This window comes from Zootoca vivipara, chromosome 5, assembly GCF_965207765.1.
Source record: "Zootoca vivipara chromosome 5, rZooViv2.hap1.1, whole genome shotgun sequence".
Classification (NCBI taxonomy): domain Eukaryota; kingdom Metazoa; phylum Chordata; class Lepidosauria; order Squamata; family Lacertidae; genus Zootoca; species Zootoca vivipara.
In genome coordinates this window covers 26898409-26924572 of record NC_142588.1, presented here as the reverse complement: position 1 = coordinate 26924572, position 26164 = coordinate 26898409, and the positions used below count along the sequence as shown (strand labels likewise).

The window sequence follows — 26164 nt, the reverse complement described above, 5'->3', positions numbered from 1 at the left end:
TCTTTATTCTCTATAGTGAAGCCTCCTCTCCTAATCTGGAGGATTTGCGTTAACTAGGAGTAAAGCTACTATGTTCTATAAGAGCTATGAGAATTACACAACCATGCCAATTTATGTCTATGTTTGTTTGGAGAAACAGGGTTTCTGATTTTGACAACATGAATGATTACTGGTGGCTCTGACCCTGTGGATACTATCAAATGCAATTTGTTATATTATACCTGTCAATAATGAGTTAATTATATTCTGCCTGAATTGATGAGTAAATGTTGGTCAGTAAACATTGTTCCTGGCCATTAGTTATCATAGGCCTGGGTCTAAGGATTTGCAGTTCCTGTGACCAGCAAATAAGCCAACCCTATTAACACATGCTAAGCCTGGATCATTTGGCAACAGCAGCCTTCACACAGTTTGAACTGCTTTGAAGCAGGCTTAGCTGCTAAGATTTCTCCCAAGGAAACCTGGGAATTATAGTATCCTAATGAGGATTCTTTGTAAGAAATCCTTAGTTTATTCACAGGTTTATAGTTTCCAGTTAAGCTGCTTTGAAATTGATGTACGTTTGTAACAAATAGTTGACCTTTTCTGATAGTTGTCTCCAGTGTGGGAAGTGCTACAGCAAGTCAAAAGTCACAAAGAGCAGCTCGTCCCAACAGCAGTGCTCCAAGATGCAGTTTCCATCTTGCATTGCCTTCTCACACTGCAGAAGCAATGTGAAGGGGTCTAATGTCTTTCTAGGCAAGTATATATGTTTTGGAGTGACCAATTAGGGACAGGTTAATTTTACTTTTACTTTTTTCTTGATTTCTTGTTTTTTCAATCTTGAATTCAGTTCTCTGCATCTCCACATTGGTTTGTGATTATTGCTATTTTTAAAAAAAGTTCTCATGAAAATTCACCAGCATTTTCAGTGTGAATTTCTCATAATGTATACACGCTGGTATGCAATTTTGCCTAATATACACATTTTTGCAAAGCAATTTCTCTTAAATTAATTTTTGTACATTATTTACATGAATACATGAATTTTTATGGACACTTTTACCCCAATTTACACTTTACACTTTTATGCACACCTAACTTGGCTAGAGAACTGCATCACAAAATTTGGAGAAGTGTGAATTTTGAAGATGGATGTGTTTAGGTTCTCAAAAACCCCACAAAAACCCTTCAGCCACCATGTAAGGTCAAGACAGGTAGGCAGTAACTCCACCTCAAAATGTTGGGAGAATTTCTTTCTCATCCTATATTCTTTCAGAATGGCTTCATATTATCTTTATTGCCCTCAGTGAAGGTCAAAAATAAGCTGGTCAGGTTTTTGGCTAAGTTCTACCAAGCGCTGTTCTAAATATTTGGAATATGATTCACAACTGTTTATGTCATTGGGGATGGAAAATCAGTTTGGTTTTTGTTTAAGTGGGAGACCTAGATAGTAACTAAATTTCTGGAGACAAGGATGCTGTTGAAGATTCCACAGCACTGATGGTGCTGTGAATCGACTGTTCGCTTATTCCAGTGCCCCTGGAATAATGCTTAGTTTACAAATGTACAATTTGTAAATGAATAGATAACCATTACAAAAGCACTATAAATCTCCAGTTCTCTCCCCTCTAAACCTCACTGTCCTCAACACCTTAAAGGATCAGGGGAATGTGAATTGTTGCATTTTTGCAGCTTATTAATAACAGGGAATGAACAAAGGATGGGGTTTTTGAAGTGATTGTAGTGCAAAGAACCCATGTACCCATGAGTAAAGGGTCTCTGCAATCACATAGGATGGACAGGATGCCCAGCCCATATAGAGTTGCCACGTCTTAATTCAGCAAATTATGGACAGCCAGCCATTCACTGCACTAGTGGACAAGAGGAATAGGACATAAAAAGAGCTGAATGCTTAAACAGATAAAAAGGGACGAGTGTCACACCAGCAGCTTGGAGTGGTGGGTTCCCTCTAATAATAAGCTCAGGTGGTGGGGTGCCAAGAGGATTATAGCCAAAACAGGACTGCTGAGAAACAAGAGCATGCTTGAATGAATCCTGAGGTATGCAAAAGTATAAAACATTTTTAAAAGCTCTATGGGGACAAAAACAATGGCCCAATGAGGACAGAGCATGCTCAGTGGCATCTAGGAGTCACAGAATGTTGAGTCCAGTTGGAAAAAGAAAATGGAAAATGGAGAGTAGCTGGGGAGGAGAGGAGAGGACAAAGAATTGGCCTGCTTGAGTCCCTGACAACTTGCAATATGCTAGAGGAGGGCTGGCGTGCTGGAAAGAAACCCTAAGCAGCATTACTTCTGTTAACAGGTGAGGGTACACTACAGCTTTATGCTTCAGGTTCCACTTGTTTTACATAAACATGCCCAAATATTTAATGTCACACCTGATGAAGGTTTTTATACTAATTGTCTTGGATGACCTGAAGGAAATCAAGGCCTATGTCTGCAAGCTGCTTTGCTCTTCTGCTCCAGAATATATCATGCAATTTATCTTTTCTTCTTCGTGTCAGGTTGACAGGATTTCTAAACAGTCAACTCTTTTGTGGTACTTCCTTGGGAAGGACAGAGAATCTGCAGGAAACATCCTACTCCCCCCCATTTTTTCTTCTTCTTCTGAGGTGCTGCAACATCTGAAAAGATAGTGCTGCTGACTGGCACACACACAAAACATACATTTGGCGTTTGAAAAAGCCCTAGTTCTGTCTGGGTCAAAGCAAATAAAAATATGATATTTCGATTGCAATCTGTTCTGGCCTACCACTTACCTCTGCCCAAACATAAAAAGAACTGATGTAATGCTTTTCTGGATAGGAGCAAACGAAAACAGCACCACAGATTAAAGTAAACGTTTGAGGGTCCCCTCGCACCTGCTTTCCTCAATTATTTTTTATGAGGCTTTCCCTTTAGATAATAGAAGGTTGCAATCAGGAAATGGTGGACCTGGCCCAACACAACACATCTGGCCGCCTAGGACACAGCTGGTGCAGTTAACCACATTTCCAAGTGTATCTTTCCTGAACGCACCAATCACAGCTGTCAGCAACGAAACAGAAAATGGTTCCAGAAAGGTTCAGCTGCAAATGTTGAGTTTGCCTAGCCAGCCTTCACAATGTTAGTATAAATTATAGTAAACAACCCCCCCCCCCGGCGCTGTCTTGGAACATGTGTGGGCTCTTTCCACAGAGTGTCGGGGGGGGGAACCCGCCTTCTATTTCTTATTTGCATATATTAATTTCTGTAAAATTTGTACTTCTAAACCGGGCCTTTGGCTCACATGGGATTTCTTCCTTTCTTCTAGTCCAGGAAGAGCAGGGATGGGAGTTAGAGAGGGATAACTTGGGACTAGTTCCCAACCAACCACATGGCAAGCTTGTTGTCAGGGCAAAATACCTTGGTTAAGGAGGTGTTTCCAGGGGACATAGGTTTTTTTTAGGACACGGTCATGAAGTGATGAGCTGGGAAGAGCTGACTCACCTTCTCTCCAGGTTGCCCCTTTAGTCCCTGGGCCACCATTTACACCAGTTGCAGCCACATGCAAGAGGGTGAAGGAAGAGAGAAAGAGAGACACAAACACAGGAGTCAGTGTTAAGGCACACTAAGCCCCCAAACAACATAGATGCACACATAGAAGCAAACACACAAAAAACCCCATGTGACAAACACTGAAACATGCTTTGTTTAATGCTCACGCACAAGCACAGTGGATGGCAACCTTTGCTTCAGACTCCCTCCCAAGAATCCCTGTCTCTGGATAGGGGAGTACATCATATGGTGAAAAACTGTTCCTGAAACGTACCGTAAGGGTTTAAAACTAGTGTGCCTGGGAGATGAGTTCCAGCCCAGTCTTATCATGAGATGCTACTTTTTATGTTTAGGAATTTTATGTGTGTGGGACAGAGGGCACATTCAGTCATGCAATTGCTCATCTGCAGTCTGAAGTGGTACAGAACAGGGGTTGTTTTGCATCATGATTAACTCTTTGTCCAAAGACCCCAAAGAAGCCTAAGAAGGTGGCAGGAGCTGCTGCAGCTGAAGCTAGGAACCCAGCTTAAGTTCAAGAATGGCAAAACAAATGGTATGCGTTAGCAGTAAGCTCATAGAGTTAGCCAGGCTGGGCTAGATTTAAGCTCAAAAGTCAGCAATGGGGAAGGAGCAAGAGATTTGGCAAGGTTCCTTAGACCCACCGCAATCAAGAAAGATTTACTGTTTGGATGATCAGTTCTGATGGCGTCATTTAAGGCAAGTTCACCCCACCCCAGCCAATGCCACAATAACCGGAATAAAAGCATCCATTTGGCAAGGTAATCTGTTGTTACCACCCAACAGACCACTGAAGCATGAGCATTTCACCAATTGTAAGCAAAATATTAACCTGAGTACTAGAGCTGAACTGCAGACTACTCTTCAGTTGGTGGTAGGTTAAAAAGAACCTGAATGCCAACACCATTCTCAACAGTTTTTCCTTGATATTCCCAAGGATAAATGTATTTTTGTTTTGTAGACTTAGAAGTCAACTCATAGCCAAAAGCTGTACAATAAGATAAAATAAAATCCAGAAGACGCAGACTTCATAAACTGAAAACAAGAAAACCACTTCTACAATGGTTCTACACTTAACATTTCATAAAAGACACTGTAGCCTTCATGGATAGTTTATCCTATTGTCAATTTGCTCTTTTACGTAACACATTTCCCCTAACATCCTATTTAAATTCACTGCCCTCCCATTTAAACTTGTTGTTTCTTGCATTTCTTGTGAAGAATGTGGAAATTCTCACTTGGTTTGACATCTTCTTTCTAATAACGACTTTCAGATATTTGAAATTTGTCAATGCATCTCTCTAGTGGAGGCTAAACATGCACAGGTCTCTCAGCCTGCTTTCATATGACTTGATCTTCTAGACCTTTTGTAATTCATGTAGCTATTCTGTAAATTTTCTCCCATTTCTCAAGACTTTTAAAAACAATAACTGATACCCAGAACTAACAATACTTCCAATATTGTGCAGCTTTAGCCACCATGAAATATAGCTGCATGCAAGATTATATGACCAACACCCATTAGAAATTTTCACCTATCAACACTCTTTCCAGAAGTGTTGTGCTGTGTTTCCTCAAAAATACAATCAATTCTTGCATGACTACTTGGATGTCAGGTGTCCCATCATTTGGGGCAATATCACAGGTGATGGAGTGAAGTTTTTGATTGTTCTATTTATCTTTGCTAATTAACTTGCTGATTTGAGAAGTTATTGGTCTTGGTGGCCTTTGTAGAGTACATTTTCAAATGCTCTGGTCTTTATCATTTGGTTATTTACTTGAAATGTTCACGTTTTGACTTCTAACTTGGCGTGCATTTGGTGTATTACAACACAGATCATTTGGAATCAAACTATGAGGCAGACCAGGAGAAGCTTGAGTGTATCTTGATTGAACCAGGAATGAGGGTGCCAATTGTTGCATTTATTTTATGCCTTTTTGTACATTGGAAAAAGTTTCATTGTTTTTCTCCTTAACTAGGGGGAAGCTCATTCTGTCAATATTTGAAATTGAAGTTTGAGGTATGTCAAACAAAAACATTTTCTCATACTACAGCACATCCAGGTGCATGGAATAATGCATTTGGAATTATTAGTTTTTATGCATGTTACTGGAAATGCATGCACAGACTGACGTGCACTTGTATGCATTATAGAGGACAACAGTGGTCAGTGAGTGTGGGAATATATTCTTGCAGTGTTGGTTCTTAACTACAGGAAAGCAGCAGAATGTACTCCCCCAATCTTTAAAGAACAGGTTGCAGACACTTCTTTGGGATGTGATGTGACAAGTTAACATTTAGCAGTGGTTAGTATTAAATTGAAACATGTTCCGCCTTTATGGTGTTGACATTGCTATGTTGTCCCAAGCGAACAATGCTCATCCTTAGGCCAAAAATGTATAACTGCTTAATCTTTGCAGTTTGCAGTTATTTACACCCTTTTCCAACTCTGGAAAAGCTATAAGAAAGTAATCTGTTTTAGAAGCAATATTTCCCTGCCATACACACCCATTGCTCCTGTTTCAGTTGAAAATCTGGTGCTACAGGGCCTATAGTATAGACAATCCTCCAAACAGATCAGTTTCTTTTTCACATCCCACCATTAATTTATGCTCAGTGAGTTTCCATGTAATTTCTCTTCCTCAACTAATTAAGGATCCCTGCAGTTTTATCTAGTCATTGAGATTTCTTCTGCCTCTTGCTACGAAGCTCTCAGCAATCAAATCAGTTATTTATTTTTTTAATAGTAGCTGCTTCATGCTTTGCCTTTTGCACAGCCAAACTAGAAATGGGACCAGAGTCTTATTACCCTGAGATAATGAATATATCATGCCTCCCCCACAAAGGGGGCCTGGATAGCAGAGGGTTTAGAAGCAGGTGTGTCAGGTAATTGCAAAAGGTTTAAGACTCACCGGTAGTCCACGGATCCCCATGGCGCCTTTGTCTCCCTAACAATTAATGCAAAATCAGAGGGCAGTTGGAAACTGGCCATATGTGGTGCTATAAAGTGACACAGATGAGCTTTTACTTGGCATTTCAAGCAGCTGCATTGATTAATTTAAAATTTATGTAATTGGTTTAGATGTTTATGTGTTAGGTTGAAAGTACAGATGTTTGTGTATTTTATGGAATCTGAAGTGGAAACTATGTGGTTGGAGCATCTTCAATGTGATGGTATAAATCTGCTTGCATGGTATTGAGTGTGTATGTGTAAATATTTTTTAAATATGTCTATAAGTACGTAAGTATAGCTGTATAGCAGAAAAATTATAAAGAAACATGCATGGTGTCATTATATAGAAACATTTTATAGTTTCACTAATTTGCAATATTGCGTAACACATCAAAGTTGTTGAGAACGTAAGAACAAATCATAAGAAGAGCCTGCTGGATCAGGCCAAAGCCTCAACTAGTCCAGCATCCTGTTATCACAGTGGCCAACTAGATACCTATGGGAAACCAAGGAAGGAAGAAAATGAGGCCCCTCATAGTCTAACGACATATTCTGTTTTATTAGTACATTTCCTAGTCCATTAGTGTAATAATTGGTAGCCCATTTGTTCTTAAATTGTGTTTTATTTTGGATCCCTTGCTTGTTTGTTGTGAATCAGCATTATGTCACCATGTGGAGAAGGTATTTGAAAGGCTTATGATTATTAATCACCTGCTGTTCTTTTCTTCCAAAATTTTGTTCAAGATATTACTAAGGCAAAGGATGATTTAGGGGAGTACGGCCAGTTTGGTCACACTGGGTGTGGAGCCTCAGGGATGCTGCAACTATGATTTACAATGGAGCGCAAGAAGGGAAGGGGTGACAAATTTTGGTGTCACACAGGTTGCTGCTGAAATTTGAGACCCCAAGGTCTGCCACTGACTAAGGGGCATAGAAATAACTTGCTTTGAAGGTTTATGTTGTAAGCTGGAACAAGGTTGAACTTTCAAATATCCCTGGCTGCAGTTCTAACTATGTCTACTAAGAAATCACTGGGGCTTACTCCCAGCTAAGAAGGGGCAGGATTGCAACCTCATAGTGGATGCATGTCTACTTAGAATTAAGTCCCACTAAGTTCATTTGAAATTACTTCCAGGTAAGGATGTATACGAGAGTCATGACGTATATTCTAGCATTTATGAGTCTTATGTCTGGTAATGGACCCTCTATTTTGAACAATGCCCTGCCCTCTCTGTGTACAAATATTCATATATATCTTTGCAACCCTAAAGGCTAGCAACATGCTTTTAGACAATGAAATAAAGCTGAGTTGAATTCTGAACCCAATACTGCCTTCCAGATTCCTGTTGAATCACACCACACACACATCCCTGCCTATGATGTTCAGAATAAATTACTGATGCTTAAGAGAGCAGGATGCCTATCATGTAATGCCAAGAAACACACTCACTCAGGAGTAATGTTTATACCCCTCGTAGTGCATTGGCACAACCTTCATAGCTTAATAAGTCAGCATGGTTTGCCTGGCTGCCTGCCTACCATGTGTTTCTAAGGTTTTCATCACCAAAGCAGCCAACACACTATACAACCACATGAAAAACAAGGGCCTAAGATAATAATAATAATAATAATAATAATAATAATAATAAATTATTATTATTATTATTATTATTATTATTATTATTATTATTATTTATACCCTGCCCATCTGGCTGCGTTTCCCCAGCCACTCTGGGCGGCTTCCAACAGAAATATTAAAATACACTAATTTCTTAAAGATTAAAAGCTTCCCTAAACAGGGCTGCCTTCAGATGTCCTCTAAAAGTCTGGTAGTTGTTTTTCTTTTTGACATCTGGTGGGAGGGCGTTCCACAGGGAAGGCCCTCTGCCTGGTTCCCTGTAACTTGACTTCTCGCAGCGAGGGAACCGCCAGAAGGCCCTCGGCACTGGACCTTAGTGTCCGGGCAGAGTGATGGAGATGGAGACGCTCCTTCAGGTATACTGGACTGAGGCCGTTTAGGGCTTTAAAGGTCAGCACCAACACTTTGAATTGTGCTCAGAAATGTACTGGGAGCCAATGCAGGTCTTTCAAGACCGGTGTTATGTGGTCTCGGCGGCTGCTCTCAGTCACCAGTCTAGCTGCCGCATTCTGGATTAATTGTAGTTTGTGGGTCACCTTCAAAGGTAGCCCTCATAGAGCGCATTGCAGTAGTCCAAGCGAGAGATAACTAGAGCTTGCACCACTCTGGCGAGACAGTCCGCGGGCAGGTAGGGTCTCAGCCTGCATACCAGATGGAGCTGATAAGCAGCTGCCCTGGATACAGAATTAACCTGCACCTCCATGGACAGCTGTGAGTCCAAAATGACTCCCAGGCTGTGCTCCTGGTCCTTCAGGGACACAGTTACCCCATTCAGGACCAGGGAGTCCCCCACACCTGCCCGCCTCCTGTCCCCCACAAACAGTACTTCTGTCTTGTCAGGATTCAACCTCAATCTGTTAGATTCCACAGTGTGTTTAGGTCCCTTATTTTTATTTCTTTGCATTTGAAAGTCACATTTGAGGGATATTTTATCCAAAGGTGTCCTGTCTAATATCTGAACTACCTTCAAGTCTGACCCTTGTCTGGTCTTTCTAGGGAAGAACTTTCCAAACTGATTTCTGAAGCAGAACACATTTTACTCCCAGATTTCAGAAAATTAATCCTAAAGCTCCCTAATTATCAAAGCTGAACCTTTTGGACAGGTAGATCCCATAGGTAGATCCGCACATGGGTTAATTCAAATTGAAATCAAGAAATAAAAAGTAGGAGAGCTTCTTGACATTTTGAATTGAGGTACCTGAGTACAAGACATGCACACACTATAATTTGTACATGCCTTGGTAAACAGCTCAGTTTTCCCAGATGTTTTTCCATTATCATGTCCATGTATATAACAAGGATTTTGTTTTTTAATGTACGAAGACATGCTTTGCAATTGACGGATACCCAGTCATATATCTTGAGCCCAGATATTTATACACACTGACAAAACAGCAAGCAAGAACAGAACTAAATGTTATGCTTTTTAGACTGAGCTGCCAACAAAAATGATACGCCAGCTTCAAGTTCTCCCACTCGTCCCTGTTATGTTTAGGCATATTGAGCAGAATCAAGACATCATGTTATACATTTCCCCAGCCCTTAACTGTGGTGTAGGCTGTGTTGTTGGCAGGCCAGGGTAGATGACTATCATGGGTGTCTTTGTACATTAATAATAATAATTTTATTATATACACCCCACCCATCTGGCTTGGTTTCCTCTGTCACTCTGGGCAGCTTACAGCACATAGAAAAACATAATAAAACATCAGACATTAAAAACTTCCCAATACAGGGCTACCTTCAGATGTCCTCTAAAAGTTGTATAGTTCTTTTTCACCTTGACATCTGATGTGAGGGCGTTTCTAAAACTTTTGGGGAGAAAACTCAACAAGAGACTATGGTTTTTTGGCACCAACCCCATGTTGGAGCTAAAACTGACTTCTGGCCGGAGAAACGTCTCTTTAATAAAAAAGAGAACTGACTTCCAATATCACATCCCCCAGTGAAAAACAGTGGTGCATTTATTGTGGTTATAACTGTTCATATAGATGATGATGATGATGATGATAATAATAATAATAATAATAATAATAATAATAATAATAATAATTTATTTATACCCCGCCCATCTGGCTGAGTCTCCCCAGCCACTCTGGGCGGCTCCCAATTGAATATTAAAACAATACAGCATTAAATAGGCTCTTTTGCTTTCCCCTGAGTGAACTAGCTTCTGAAGCCAGTAACTTATCATTAGATTAGATGGGGAAATGTCAGTCCTCCAGTCCCTCCGGCATATTTTTTGTGACCCATCATGTCCACAGACTATCACTAATACCTGATTTCCATGTGGATTAGCATTAGGTATGTGTTTACAAATCCCATAAAAAGTGACCGGCACCATGCTGGTTTTGTTTTTAATTTCTGATAATAAGACTATTCATATAAACAAGCTTAGAGGGGAAAGAAGAATGCAAGCTGTCAATAAGGTGGGAAAAGAATATTTACATCTTTTGCTGTTTGAGAGGAACTACAAATAGGAATGGTGTGTGTGTCTGTGTGTCTCCATTAAGAAGAGATTTAATGAACTAGCCCTGTTCCTACCTAGCAAACATAGAAGGATAATGGAATGGATTCTGATAATAGATCCTATCCCAGCTGGGCAAATGCAAAAACACCCAAGGTAAGCTAGGTACACCTTCCATTCCAGCAGTGACAGCTAGTTACGGAGGGGCAGAAAGTGGTCAAGTGACCGCCACTGCTGGTTGTGAGAGAGGGGCACCTGTGATCCATGACCTGGTGGAAGCAGCCAAAACAATAGTGCCTCACATGTAGCACTGTGCAGCTGTTTTGGTGACTGGCTAGCTCACCATATCCATGTGGATATTACAGACTAATTACACAATTGGCCCAAAACTACCAGCACGTGCCTTCATGAGCACCTCTTGCTCAGGCTACTCCCAACAGATGCTGGTTGGAAAGCCCCAGATGTTCCCCTCCCATTTGATAGTTGCTTAGTGGTATTCTTTTCCATACCCCCTTATCAGCCACTACTACTTCCAGGAAGTGAAATCAATGGTGGCATCAACCAGATCAAGAGATCTTAGGTAGCAGAAGTGGGGAAGCTCCTCCAAGCTTCTAAAATCAGGGTCACAATCAACATGCTTCCAATCACAGCACTAGACGACATTGACCAGGGGTAGCTGGCCAGCTGGCCTTGGATTACAATCCCCAACAGCCCCAGCCAACAGGGCCAATGGTCAGAGGTGGTGGAAACTGCAGTTCAGCAACATCTGGAGTGCACTGTGTTGGGTACCCCTGACACAGACAATGGGATGTCCAATATGAGGTAACTTTTATATGCTTAACTGTGCTATAAATGTGATTGGCAGCTTCCCAAAATGCCACTGTCTGAATGTGGGCTGGAAGGATGTGTCTTCTCTGTCATTATAATTTCCTGATGCTTGGTTTGTGCTAAACCCAAGCCATGAAATGCATGGTTTTTTGCTCAAGGAATGTTGTGCCACAAATTCCTGAAGGAAATCAACCCACAACACTAAAAAATCTAATGAATTGAAGCTTCCATTGCACATGGGCCAAACAGGTCAGCTGTCTATTCCTGCATCACTAAGAACACATTCCTCACACATTCGTATTTGTTCCAACTGAACCTGCAAATCCTTCCCATGGTTATATAATATAGGGCAGATTTACACCTCTGCCTACTCACAAGTCAATGCTGGGTATGCCAGGAATCTGAAAACTCCTGAGAGCTTTAATATATGACTTGTAAGTAGACCAAGGTATAGATCCTTTGTATGTTTCTGCAGGAGTGGCTTGCAGAAGCAACTCCAAGAATGAAAACTGCAATGTGGGGAAGGAAATACCCTAAGTGCTATGAGCTCACCTGAAATCAAAAGATCTTCTTAAAGGAAATGTGTGCTCTCCATTACAAGAAAGACTCGAGAAGTTCTATACCTAGAACCTTTGTCCTGACATTGGGTCAGTCTGCATGTCCCACTGAAATCCAGTTCTCTTTACAGCAGAAGGGGTGAACATGGTGCCCTTCAGATGTTACTGGACTGAGCAGTAGCCATGCTGGCTGTGGATGAAACTGATGTGAGTCCAAAACCATTTAAAGGGTACTATATTGTCTACCCAGGTGGCGCTGTGGGTTAAACCACAGTCTAGGGCTTGCTGATCAGAAAGTCGGCGGTTCGAATCCCTGCAACGGGGTGAGCTCCCGTTGCTCGGTCCCAGCTCCTGCCCACCTAGCAGTTCAAAAGCACATCAAAGTGCAAGTAGATAAATAGGGACCGCTCCAGCGGGAAGGTAAACATCTTTCTGTGCGCTGCTCTGGTTCGCCAGAAGCAGCTTTGTCATGCTGGCCACATGACCCAGAAGCTGTCTCCGGACAAACGCCGGCTCCCTCGGCCTATAGAGCGAGATGAGCACCGCAACCCCAGAGTTGGACATGACTGGACCTGATGGTCAGGGACCCCTTTACCTTTATATTGTCTACACCTATTGTCTGACAGTGTGTTCTTTTGCAATGGGTAGCCAGCTATCTCCTCCCCAGCACTCACAGACTTTAGGCAGCTGGCAAGAAAGGAAGAAGAGAGGGGGAGAAACACAAAAAGGGGGGGATATTTACCGGAAGCCCAGGTCTTCCTGAAGGACCCTGAAAAGAAACACAGCAAAGGACAAGTTGGCACAAGGAGCATGGGTGATTGGATTGGTACAGAGAAACAATAAAGACATAAGCTGGATGTGAAGAATACCACTCCGGTGGCGGTACAGCACATTCTTTGTGCAGATAAGGTGTCCTATGTTTAATTTGTGGCATCTCCGGTTAAGTGATCATAGATAGGAAAGCCAGGAGTTGCCAGACACTCTGGCAAGCTATTGGAAGTCAGAGTAGACAAGACTGGGCCAGATACTTATGAACTGACTTGGCACAGTTAGCATTGTGTAGGATACACAAAGATGTGGGGCTCACTAAAGAAGGATATGTAGCTTGTTGAGTACAATTGTGAACCACACCCGCTGCTACTATTCACTCCCACTGCTGTGAAGTCAGCAGGTGCATTTCTGCACTGGGATTAACTGGCATTACTAGTCCATGTAGATTCATTCTAGCATAGGAGAGTATGTGCAGCGAACAAGCACAGAACAAGCACACCCTACGTGAGTGAGAAGGAGAGTCCTTGGATAAACAGCTATTTGCTCAAATATGTTGTAGTCTTTCAAAAGAGCCAGTTGTTCAAATATGTTGTCGGCGTGACTCCTCTTCAGGCATGACCGATTCAAAGGAAAGTTACAATAAAAGAAGGAGCTAAAGAGATCCTTTCTCTCTTCCCCCCACCCTGCGTCTAAGCACGCACACACATGATGGATGATGGCAGGCGGACTATATTGTATCAATAATATAGGTCGCTGCTGGAAACAATTTGTGTAAAAAACTGGAATGCAAAACTCTTAAGCACATCAACTGTCCAATCCTATTTACTAGCGCTGAGCCAAAAGGCCTCACAACTTGACCACCCTGGCTGCAGGCTGCAAAGTTGGGAGGGGGGGGGGGTTGGTTATTTATAAGGGACACAAACATGTGAAAAATGCTTGCTCCATTTGCTACAATAGCTTCTAAGCTCCCTGCTTCTGCCTGGCAGTTTCCTGTGTGCTTCCTACTCAGAAGATGCCAGCGTGAGAGCAGGGGAAAATATTCCCTGTGTATGCCCTCACTCTGAATTGGCTTTAGAATGATACCACATATAATCATAAACAAGTGGCAACAGCTTTGAAAATAGGTGAAGCATGTGTGTGGTTTCATGAAAACCTCCGCCTGTCCCTCTCCAAAACCCCATGCTTGAGCCAGAAAAGTAATCAAAAAAACCTTTGGCTCAGCTCTAAATTTATTCGGGCACATGTACTTCCTTGTGTTGAAGCAGATATTGTGTTTGGACCTGAATGCAGAAGACCTGGGTTCAAAATCCCTAGTAAGCTGTGAAACTACCTTTGGTTAAGTCACTCTCTGTCCCAGCAGAATAACCTACCTGAAAGGATTGCCTACAGGATAAAAGGAGATAACCCTATGTATACTGTATCCAGGGGCGGACCTTGGTAATATGAAGCCCTGTGCGAGGCCAAAATTTGACACCCCCTCCATCCCAAAACCATCTCCCCAAAGCTGGGTAAGTGAGGTGCAGGGCTTTGGGAAGGAGGTGTGAGGCTCTGGCAGGGTCCTCCTGCCTCCTTCCCAAAGCTGGGCAAGCACTAACTAGGCTTTGGGAAGGAGACAGGAGGACTCTAGGACCCTGCTAGAACCCTCACACCTCCTTCCCAAAGCCCAGCACTTACTAGACTTTCAGAAGAAGGCGGGAAGGTGCCCCCTAGGCCCCTTTGCCAGGGTACCAGTCACGCTGCCCTAAACCCACCTCTGCTGTATCTTGAACAACTTAGAGGAAAGGCATGATACAATTGTGAAACACAAATAAATAATAAATACATGGTTACAGAATTACAGCCCCAAAGCATCTCTCTAGCAAGCCAGGCCTGCTAGCATTATTCCTGGCTGGATGACGCAACCATATGCCCATGGCAGAGACAGTCAAATAGCCTGTGCAACAAATGGGTGTCAGCTATGGTTTGAATGGTTGTACAAGGCTACATGAATGAGGAAACCCTTCTGGCTTTTGTTCAAGAAATCAGCATTGTTAAGAAAGTCCTCAGCCTCTCAGCTTTGGAATGCGGGTTCCAAACAGCTCCTGAAGATGTGAAGCAATCGGGTATGTTGTGTTTCTTCTGACTACACGTCTGGGCATTAAAGTTAATAAGATGAGAGACTTCGAGCAAGTCTGAGATCCCGAAATGTCTCAAAAGTGTAGACACGGCAGGCCCATGGTCACAAATTCTGTGTGGAGGTGTGAGTAGGGATTGTAAATCAACATGAAGCAGAAAAACATTGAATGCAAGTAGTATATTTTAAGTTATTTAACTTATTATTTTAAGTTATTTATATAAGACAGATGCCACACACAATCACCAATCCGCCCACAAGGCAAGAAAATAAGCACCATGCGCCCACCAATTCGGTTTAAAGGCAGGAAAATCAATAGCCAGAAAACAATGCAGTCATGGCCAACTGTAGCAAATCAAATGCCATAATTCACAACATAAACATCACACTCTTTGCTTAGCAATGAACAGTGAGGTAGGGTTGCCAGACTCAATAGAGGACAGGACTTCTGTGCCTTTAATTGCCCTGCTCTCTTTTGAGTCTGGAAACCTTAAAGAGAAACCAGCAGACCCTTTGCTTAGAAATTAAACAAAGGGTCTGCTGGTTTCTCTTTAAGGTTTCCAGACTCAAAAGAGAGCAGGGCAATTAAAGGCACAGAAGTCCTGTCCTCTATTGAGTCTGGCAACCCTACAGTGAGGTTGTGTTCATTGTTTTAAGCCTCTACCACATACAGCTAATAGGAATCACACAGCAATCTTCATGACAAATATTCTAGAGTCTGTACACAGACCCCAGGTAAAAGGAATGCATATTTTCCTTTTTTCCCAAATTTACTTTTGGTTGGTTTCACAAGGGGCCATAGCTCAGTGGATAGAGCGCACATGTTGTATACAGAACATCTTATTCCAATCCGTAGCATCTCCAGTTTAAAAAAAGCTTAGGTAGCAGGGCTGGGGACAACCTGTTGGTTAGAGTAGATAGCAACCAATGGCCTCACTCAGAAAGGAGTTCCCATGATCCTCCCTGCTTACATGTTCACAGACACGTAAGGGAGAGCAGGATCACACCCAGCAACATGCCATGCTCCGTGCCAGCTGGATATTTGGCAGCAGTGTGAATTAAACAGATACCTGGGCAGATGTAAATACTTTGGGCCAATGCATTTTTCATTGACTGCATTTTATGGCAGACTACTTCATGCTGGCACTATTGGGACCAAGCAGTTTTGCAGCACTTGGGGTCTCTAAAACTATAGTGTTTTCAGAAATTAGTTAGTTGCTGCATTTTCTTAAGGACGCAAAGTGAGAGAGATGCAAGGAGATCAGCGGAGACGATGTACCGTAAGAGTTTTCTTATTTTCACTGCACCCGTCTTAACTATTTGCCCTGGATCTCCCAGAGATTTTTTTATGTCATAAAATACTTGCTCTCTAAGTAAGCTTGCGAGAGTCTCGGAATGTTTCTAGTCTTCCCACAACAAAATATTCAGGTACCAAAAATATGGAAGAGCAGGTGGCACAGGCAGTTGAATCTTTTGTGAATCGGAGTAGCAGCAGTTTATCAGTTAAGCCCTTTCTGTCCATTAAGAATTTCTGATGTTTCAGGAATGTTCCTCCCTCTTCCCCAGTGCCCAGTCACCTTACCACCAGATGCATTCTTCACAACACACACAGACGTAGGTTTTGGTACTTACAGGGGGGCCTGAAAGAAAAAAGAAAGAAAAAAATAGTTACGCATGGTGGAATGTGTTAATGCTATTGAACTCTATAAATAGCACCTTTAATAACATCTTCCTCAACAGATCCATCATTTTTCAGTAGGATTATGAACTGGCAAGTGGATGGTTCATATCTCACCTTAGCCATAAACTTATCAGGATTCTGCAATATGTGAATAACAACACTGACCCTTATTACAAAGTTGTAAGGATTACTGAATAATTCAGGCATCCCCAAACTTTGGCCCTCCAGATGTTTTGGACTACAATTCCCACCTTCCCCAACCACTGGTCCTGTTAGCTAGGGATCATGGGAGTTGTAGGCCAAAACATCTGGAGGGCCGCAGTTTGGGGATGCCTGGAATAATTTATACAAGGCGCTTTAAACACTTAACAGTAGCACAGAAATGCTAAGCTGTGGGGTGGTGTGTTTTAGGTTTTGCACTACAAGAGCTCCTGTTACCTTGATGCTACAAAAACCAAATACATCAACTAATACAGGACAGTAACTGAGTTGTCTGATTTACAGCAGTGGAGTTCAAGATTATCAACCCTCAACATAGCTGCCAAGCCTCCCGTATTCCCTGGCCGAAAAACAGATTTTTTTTTTGTTTTTCCCCGGTTTATTCTGGTGCGACGGCCATTTTGGAACTGGGCGGAGCATGCTCAGAAGTGACTTTTGATGCTGCTTTGCCCAGTTCCAAAATGGCTGCCGCACCAGAAGTCGCGCTGGCAGCAAAATGGTGGCAGCGCTACTTCCGGTCTGCTACTTCCGGTCCGATCCCTTATTTTTCAAGAAGGAACTTGGCAGGTATGACCCTCAATGAACTTTCACCTGCATCAATTCATCTTATGTGTGTGGCAGAAGATTTTGGAGAACACTCCTGATCCTAGTCATCAACCAAAGTGGGCTGATAATTCATTTTAGAATGCAGCTAGCACTGCCCTCTGCACATGCACCTTACAGGAGACAATTAGCCATGACACTTTGGAGCAGCTTTTTGCCATTCTTCTCATCATGGAACTCTAACAAGATTTCATGGAGCACCAGGTTTCTTTGGGAAATAGTTTAAAAACCATTGGTTAAGAGTGGTTAGACAATGCTGACCAAGGCTGTCAGGATATGGAGATATATAGTACAACACATGACACATGGGGGATACGATTAGTCTGCCATTTTTGGCGGCAGCCACATGCTTCTACTTTGGTGTAGTTTTGCTCTAAGGCTGTGCCTACAGGCATGTTTATGGTGTACTCTCCAGTCCAGTCTCTCCTTTGTATCTAAAATGTAAGGTTTTCTTTAACACTTCCATTTTCAGCATCAAATCCAGGCACAACCCAGGGTGGAACTTTTCTGATTCCAAGCAGATGGAAGCCCTTTTGAAAACATTTTGCACCCCCAAAATGTTCTTTCTTTGTTTGTTTTTAAAATAAAGTAATACCATACATGATGATGTCATAATCCATTACAGTAGCCACTAAGTGACATCATATTGGAATTTTGGACTGCCACTCAGAAACCTCATTTGCTCTTTAGTGGCTTGGAAGAGGCCAACACACTATAAGGCGTGATCATGTTGCACCCAGACCTCTGTCAGCAGCACAATCTATTTGCCGGCAAGCTGCATTTCACACACAGCTTGCAAAACACAACTCAACTTTGTCTCACCTTGTGGGGTGCATGGATCTCACAGTCAAAAACTCTTTCTTTTTCTCTCTCTGGCTATCTGTGTACACCACATTGGAACGAGTTGGGTACTGTCTCAGTATAAAGGTAAAGGTAAAGGGACCCCTGACCATTAGGTCCAGTCGTGACCGACTCTGGAGTTGCACGCTCATCTCGCATTATTGGCCGAGGGAGCCGGTGTATAGCTTCCAGGTCATGTGGCCAGCATGACAAAGCCACTTCTGGCAAATCAGAGCAGCACATGGAAACGCCGTTTACCTTCCCGCTGTAGCGGTTCCTATTTATCTACTTGCATTTTGACGTGCTTTCGAACTGCTAGGTTGGCAGGAGCTGGGACCAAGCAACGGGAGCTTACCCCGTCACAGGGATTCGAACCGCCGACCTTCTGATCAGCAAGCCCTAGGCTCAGTGGTTTAACCACAGCGCCACCTGGATCCCACTGTCTCAGTATATACAATTTAAATTACAAAACCTACTTAAGTGGATAGTCAGAGCAATGCAGTAGTTAGAAACAGTTAGCTAGCTGATTCAGAGAGACTTAGTTTCTATTATATAATGGGGCAACCCCAGTATGGAATCTTGACCTCCTTGTGGGAAAAACTGAGTGTACATACAATTAAAAAATAAAACCTACCCAGTTTTCACCATACTGCACACATATTTCTTTAATTTATCCATCAGCTATCACATTCACCAACTTACCTTTCCATCTGCCACTTTATGCAGTTCCTAAACACTTCATTTCCCCACCACAACCAGGCAGCTAGACAGGCATAGCTGTGTTGTCTCAATGGTGGTGTTGGGAACCTCACACCTTACCCAAGATTGTGGGTGTGGGTGTGGAAGAATGGGAACTTTCACATTTGGTGGGAATGCCCTCCAGCTTCATCACTTTGGACTATGGTTTATCAGAAAATATCTATTATAATGAAACATCCTATCCAGTCTTCTTCATTAATCTCTTTGTTGAATTATTGGGATGATGACCCGATGTTTTCAATCTATTGAACTTTTAACCTGGCTGCTGGCTGCTGCCAGGATCTCTGTAGCACAGAAATGGAAAATGCTACAAGATCTCCAGTTTTCCCTGTGGTACAAAAATATGTGGACCTTGGCTATCACTGAAAAAATAATACATAAACTATGTGTTGCTAGGAGTATTGAGAACCCAGAACAATTTCACACCACCTGTGGGACTTTATTTCATACACCTTGGACTTGCATATACAAAAGTCTCTATCCTACTCACAGAATTTGGTTATCTTGACAATCTCCTATGTACCAACTGTTTCTTATTAAGATAATATCCAGCTTCTTCCATTGCCCCTATGTCTTTCCCCACTCTGTTGTTTTCTTTGGATTGCCTGCTATATTTCAACAAAACCTATAAAAATTGTGGTGTTAGGAGAAGCAGTTTGGATATGTTAGGCACTGAGGAATGTTTGGGGGCAAGCGAGGTCTGTACAAATGGGACAGGCTCTGCTTGAACCAGGATGGAACCAGACTGTTGGCACTTAAAATAACAAAGGTTACAGAGCAGTGTTTACACTGCATCTAAATTGCAGTAGGGTCCTCAAACTGCACTTTGTCCTCAAACTGAAGAGTTGAAGGCATTGTTCTGTGAACATGCTAACATGATTTATAGCTAGCTTTGTACAAGACATCAGGGTTAATAGCAGACAGTAACTGTTACCTTAATTCAGAAAAGGAAGCTCACATGAAGGAGCAGGCTTACACACATATTGCTGAACACTTTGTTCAGGAAGTGTTAATCAAATTGGTTCCTTCAAAAATGTGACCAAACAAAATCCTTGAGCATCCTTAACAAGAAAAAGCAGCTTTTAATACAGGTAAATAAAACAACAGCAGGAGGACTGGAAGATTGTAAACCACTTTGCACATGAGGAGGAGGAGGTCGTGAGGTAAATTTTCAAACAGATAGCTGAAGTCAGGAGGATGGAGCTATATTTTACGGCTAAGACAGTCTATTGATTTTAGCCAACAGCTTCACTAATCAGAGACAGATGCTATGTATCTAAGTGCATGAGAAAGGCCAACTGTGAGGGTTGAAAATGGGGAATGTACTGTTAGAACTATGGACTGAGGTGGGCGACCTGTGCATAACCATAACTTTGGCTTTACATGGAGACAATAAAAACCCTGTTCTGCTACCCTTATAGTCAAATTGTAAATGGTAAAGCCAAAATAACTTCCAAGTTGCCCTTTAACCTGGCTTCTCACAGAACAGTGGTTTAGGCTATCATGCAGAAACAAGTGGCAATTATAACTGACTTATTTTATGTTTAATAAAATAATGTTTAATCTTTTCAACTAGATTCGAACAGCTAATGTTGTCTCCATTGTGTTTCCAAATGGCACTAAGTGATATCCAACAGTCATACTCAGAGTATGACAAATGTGGAGATCACCTACTGTTTGCACTTACATTCTGCACTAAGAATAGGCTAAGAATGCACTAAGAATCAATTTTGGTTCTCCACAGTTTCTCATATTTTCCCATCTTAAATTCAGTTCTCATTTCCATATCAGTTTGAGATTTGTTTCAAGTCCTCATGAAATTTCACCAGCATTTCTGTGCAAATTTGTCCTAATATACACATTCTTGCATGCAATTTCCCCTAATGTGCACATTTTTGCAAAGCAGTCTTCCCAAACATAATGCATTTGGCATGTTACTTTCACTAATATATGCATTCATAAAAGGGAGTGGGTGGCACTATGGTCTAAACTGCTGAGCCTCTTGGGCTTGCTGATCGGAAGGTCAGCAGTTCGAATCCACGTGGTGGGCTGAGGTTTTTTTTGCTCTGTTCCAGCTTCTGCCAACCTAGCAGTTCAGAAGCATACCAACAGGAGTAGATAGATAGGTATCACTGTGGCGGGAAGGTAAATGACATTTCCGTGTGCTCTGCCACCTATCACAGTATTCCGTTGCACCAGTAGCACTTTCATCATGCTGGCCACATGACCCAGAAAGCTGTCTGCGGACAAACACCAGCTCCCTCGGCTTGAAGCGAGATGAGCACCGCACCCCATGGTTGCCTTTGACTGGACTTAACCGTCCAGGGGTCCTTTACCTTTTACCTATATGCATTCATATGCAGATTAAAGCACACAAAGATGAAAATATAATGTAGAAGCCTATTTTGGCATTAAGTAGTATATCAATTAAATAACAACATTAAGAGCAGTTAAAATGCAGGGGGCAATAAGAGCATCATGCCCAAGCAAATAAAAAATAAAAATCTGGACTCAACACATGCCAAATCAAAAATCCCCAAGCAACTGTAACTGGGTTGCCATGGCCCTATCAAATTTTAATCATGATGTGGGAAGAAATTTTGCTGCATCATACATAGAATTGTAGGAAGGAATGCCAAGGGTCATCCATCTAGCCCATCCCTTGCAATGCAGGAATCCCAACACTTCCAATTTGAAACCAAACCGGACCCTGCTTACCTTTGCTACATGCTGAATCATTCAGAAGAGAAGCAATGAGTCTTAATGTGTATTTCATATAAAAGTGCTAGGGAACGGCAACTTTAATATGAAACTTGACAAATCTACCTTGTTTCCCCTATTTTAAGACGTAGTCATAAAATAAGCCATAGCAGGATTTTTAAGCATTCAAGGTATGAGTGGGTTGAATTGTTCTCACCCCCAACTATCTTGTAAACGGGATGACCACAGAGAAAGTGTCAATATTGTAGCTGACTAACTGACTAAAACAATAAAAATGACCAAATATATGACAATGTTTAGGCCATGGGACTTGACTACCTCAGGTGTGCTTTGCAATAGAGTTTGAGCCTCAGGAATCACGGATAGGCAAAGCTATCTTTGGCCCACAGTGTTGGCAAGGAAGAAAGCAGGAAGTATATTTTTCCTTGGAAGGTGTAGGGAGGAGGACTGATTATGTGATAGCTAGAGAGGGGGGTTGTTTTCCTAAAGCCAGGGTTCAAATACTCCTGAGAGATAAAAGTGTTGGCTGGGTCTAGTGGAAACACACCCCTTGCACTATCAAATCCACAGGAAAGCTTTTAATTTTACTATGACAAATTCTAGAGAGTAGGCTGGGTTTGTCTGCAGCAGCAGAAACCAGAGAGTCTCGACTCTTGTGGCACCTCAAAGACAAAATAATATTGTGGCAAAACTTTGTTCTCCAATATATTTGTTAGTCTTTAAGGCTGTTTTTATTAGTCACTTGTGGTTCTTTCTGTTTTACTGTGTGCTAATTTTCATGTTTTCTTTCTGTCTCTGATCACAGGGGAGCAGTCAGTCCTTTCAAAAGATGTTTCCTTTCCATAGTCAATATCTATGCATTTGGAAACACCCTTTGAAAATAGGCAATTTGTATAGCTGAAGAAAAAATATACTGAAATATTTGATTAACTGTGTAAAAATATCTGGGGCTTAGGTTGACAGGCTTGTTTCATCGGGTTCCTGAGCTTTCCTCAAAATGTTCACAGATATTTCTAGTAGAAAGCGGATTTAAATACCTTTTTGTGGTTTCCTTTCAAGGAGGGGAAATGGGATACTTAATACAACTGTCAAAGCTGTAAGTGCTTTTCATATATTCTAGACTCTTATTAAAGGCAAGAGGTCACATACTAGACTCACTCATATGAGGCAAGAGCTAACAGAGCTTGCCTTTTAAGTTAAATGGGATGGCAAATGTGTCAGCCCTGAAACAAAAGGGAGTTTTCCAACTTTTTCCATTTCACCATTTGAATCTCATGGCAGTCTGCAGGGATGTTTCAAATTTCAGCAGGGCCCTGTTGCACCCACCCACCCAGCCTCTTGCCTTCCATTCGGCTGAATTCACCACATCATAGTTGTGACACCCTGCAGCGCCTCCCTAGGCTTGGCACCCAGTGTGGCAGAACCAATTCTGCTGCCTTAAAATGCGCCTCTGCAGTCTACTTGCTGATAGACTGGGAGTGAAGGGACACACAATATATTTATGAAAGTCATCACCAATCATGGAGGTGGAAGAAACACTGCATAAAAAGACCGACACTTTCAAAACCAGCTTTGGGGTTTGGGGGTGTAAGACAAGTAACAGTGCTGAAAAATCAATCAAGTCCAAATTTGAAAAGTAAAGTCAAATGCCCTCCAACCACTATCTCTCTGGCAGGATGGAGGCAGTCACCCTGGATTTCGTACAGTCATTAATGCTGAAGTTGTCAGAGTAGATTGCTAGTGGTCATGTTGCAGCTATTATTCTGCAATTTAATTCTGCAACAGAATGGAACATTCAGGCAAGGATCACTTCCCTCCTACCTCCACACTGGCCAGTCACACTTGCACCACTGCATGCTGGTTATTACATCCTATGGGAGGTCATATGCATCTCCCATATGTACAGTGAATCATTGCATTCTTCTCCAGGGCTCCAAAGGTAACATACTCACAAGCACAAGTAACCTGGAGGAGCAGTCCTGGGGAGGTGCTGGGCTCTGGATGTACAAATGGGATGCAGAAATGTAAAAGGAAAGTAGGTTGGCACTCCTCTTCATAAGTCTGGAAAAGGTTTAGGGGCTCATATAATAAGGCACTGCCTCTTACTGTGTGGAGTCTAACCATTTTATGTTTTATATTAACTGTTTTAATGCTATCTTTTAAAATTGTATTTTGCATTATGTAATTTTATTGTTTTTATTATGTGTTATATATTAATTGTTAGATGACTAATAAATATAGGAATAAATACATAAATAAACAAACAAACATGGATGCTCCATTGCAGCTAATGGACAGTGTGCTGAGGTACATGCTTGAATGGCCTTTGTTCAGTGGAGAAGTGAGGGGAACAAAATACATTTCCATGATGGAAAAGGGCAGAGTCCAATGTGGATTTTTTTTAAAGCAGAGGTCTTTCTACTGCTTTGCTTAAAATAGGTGGTACCACACCTTCCATAACAGATGCATTCAACTCCAGCCACCCAATCAGTCAGGCCTCCTTCATTGGCTTTCACCAGCCAGAACAGACAAGGTTCAAGTGGGCATTTCGCATGTGGTCAGTCTCTAACCTCCAAGCAAACACACACATTAAAAGATGACAAGCAGATGCTACGGTCACAACCACCGATCTTGCTCTAAATGTGGAGTCTAAGTAAGGGACTCCACATCACCTTCTGGCAAATAGAAGGGGAAGAAATGGAGGCAGTGAGAGATTTTACTTTTTTGGGTTCCATGATCACTGCAGATGGTGACAACAGCCACGAAATTAAAAGACACCTGCTTCTTGGGAGAAAAGTGATGACAAACCTAGACAGCATCTTAAAAAGCAGAGACATCACCTTGCCGTCTGTATAGTTAAAGCTATGGTTTTCCCAGTGTGATGCATGGGTGTACCCAGCATGGGGCAGGGGGGAGCAGCTGCCCCCCCTAGAAGGTCAAACCGCGGGCCTTACTAGGGAAGCAAATACCCTGCGCAGGCGCCCCGCTTGTTGACATGGGAGGGGAGGGGGAAGGAAACACTGCTGGTGCCGTGGCTCCTCGGCGGCGGCTCCTCCTCTCAGCCCACCCTACCTACATTTGCACCAATTCCCACCCACTAAAGCCTTCGCGCCTCACACTGGAAAGCCCTGCCGGGCGGCAACCTCTCCTGCCTAAGAGTTCTGCTGGGCTGCCAAGCGAAGGAGACGCGGCTCCCTGCATTGGTTGCAGCTGCTGCCGCGCTCTGCCTCCCAGTAGGCTGCACTACGATCGTCAGCACCGCAGGCTGGGAATCGCCCCCTTCCCCCCTCCACACCCCCTACCCCCCCTGAGTTACGAGTTGCTACTGAGACTCCTCCTGGGCCAGGAGAGGAAGTGCACCGACAGGAGCCAGTTCAGCCTTGGTGGGCAGAAGCCCGCAAAGGAGGAGTGGGGGGCGGCGCCCAAAGGCGGTGGTCGTGGCTGCTGCAAGGAAGCTGCGTGGGGGCGTTTGCACCGGATTGCCGGCGGCAGGAGTAGCCCAGTGGCAGTGACCCTTCCTCGCCGCCCCCTACCCCCGGCAAGAGGAAAGGAGCTGCCTTGGGGGGGCACAGCTCTCCGCTCCCCCTGCGTGCATTGCCCTCTCCGGGCATTGGCTGCTGTTTCCTTCTTTGCAATGCGCCACCCCCAGCCACTCTCCCTTGCTGCCCCTGCCGAGAGAGATGCGTTGAGGGTGGGGGAGCTGCTGCTGCCGCCGTAGGGTCGCAGCTGGGGGGGGGCTCGCCTGCGCTGCGCCACCCCACCTTTCCCATATTTTGCTCCCTTGCGATGGGGAGGCGGCGGTGGCAGCTTCTTCTTCGTTGAGGGTCTCAGCTTGGCGGGGGGTCACCAGTATCCTCCCAGGCCACGGGGGGTGGCCCCCCAGGACTAGCAGACCTCTGAGCTCCTTCCCCATCCCAGATATATAGGGTGGGAACTGGCAAGGCTTCGGGGGGACCTGGAGGAGGGAAAGCGGGGCCCAAAGGGGTTTTTCAGGGGGTGGCTAGCTGTAAATGGATGGGAGCGGTGTTTTCAGAGCAGGGCCGTCTTAAGCATACCTGGCGCCGTGGTGTGACGGATCCCTCTGGTGCCCCCACCCCCCCGTTTCCCGGCACGGCGGGCGCAGCTCACTGTGCGGCTGCCGCCTGGAGGGCCAGAGCTGCGCGCAACCCAGCCTGGGTGTAGGGCCGGCCCTGGGCCAGGGGGTGCTGCCCGCCCCCTGTTGTGACGCCCCGGCGCGGCGAAGGCGGCCCCAGGCCCGCGCGCCTCCGGAAAGCAGCCTGAAGCCGCTGAACAGCTGAGAGGCGCGCCTGGGGCGGCCTCAGGCGCGCCTGGGGCAGCCTCCGCCTTGCCTCTCAGCGGGCGCAGTGGCGCCCCTGGTAGCTTAGCGCCCCGTGCAACCGGACCGGGGCCTAGAGACGGCCCTGCTTCAGAGCAGGGGGATGTCGTGTGAGAGCGTTTAGGGGGTTCATTTAGAGG

General features: G+C 43.6%; 1 protein-coding gene and 1 non-coding gene across 38 annotated transcripts in view; one reads left to right on the top strand and one right to left on the bottom strand.

The window, feature by feature from the left end:
- The window catches only part of COL13A1 (collagen type XIII alpha 1 chain), an 86883-nt gene extending 73822 nt beyond the window's left edge, over positions 1-13061 (bottom strand). For 19 of the 37 annotated variants that reach the window (XM_088669541.1, XM_088669542.1, XM_088669556.1 and 16 more), the window contains exons 1-3: positions 12724-13061; positions 6450-6485; positions 3471-3497 (exon numbers count right to left, since the gene is read on the bottom strand). In XM_088669541.1, coding sequence (XP_088525667.1) covers positions 3471-3497; positions 6450-6485; positions 12724-12915 — 255 coding nt within the window. In that variant the 5' untranslated portion in view covers positions 12916-13061. Of the gene's footprint in view, positions 1-3470; positions 3932-6449; positions 6486-12723 lie in introns of those variants that run through there. The other 18 variants (XM_088669555.1, XM_088669563.1, XM_088669564.1 and 15 more) reach the window with 6 other exon arrangements.
- A 10644-nt stretch (positions 13062-23705) lies between these two features.
- LOC118096677 (U6atac minor spliceosomal RNA) lies at positions 23706-23817 on the top strand. The gene has a single exon (XR_004693956.1). It is a non-coding gene; the product is annotated as a U6atac minor spliceosomal RNA (small nuclear RNA).
- Positions 23818-26164: the final 2347 nt, after the last annotated feature.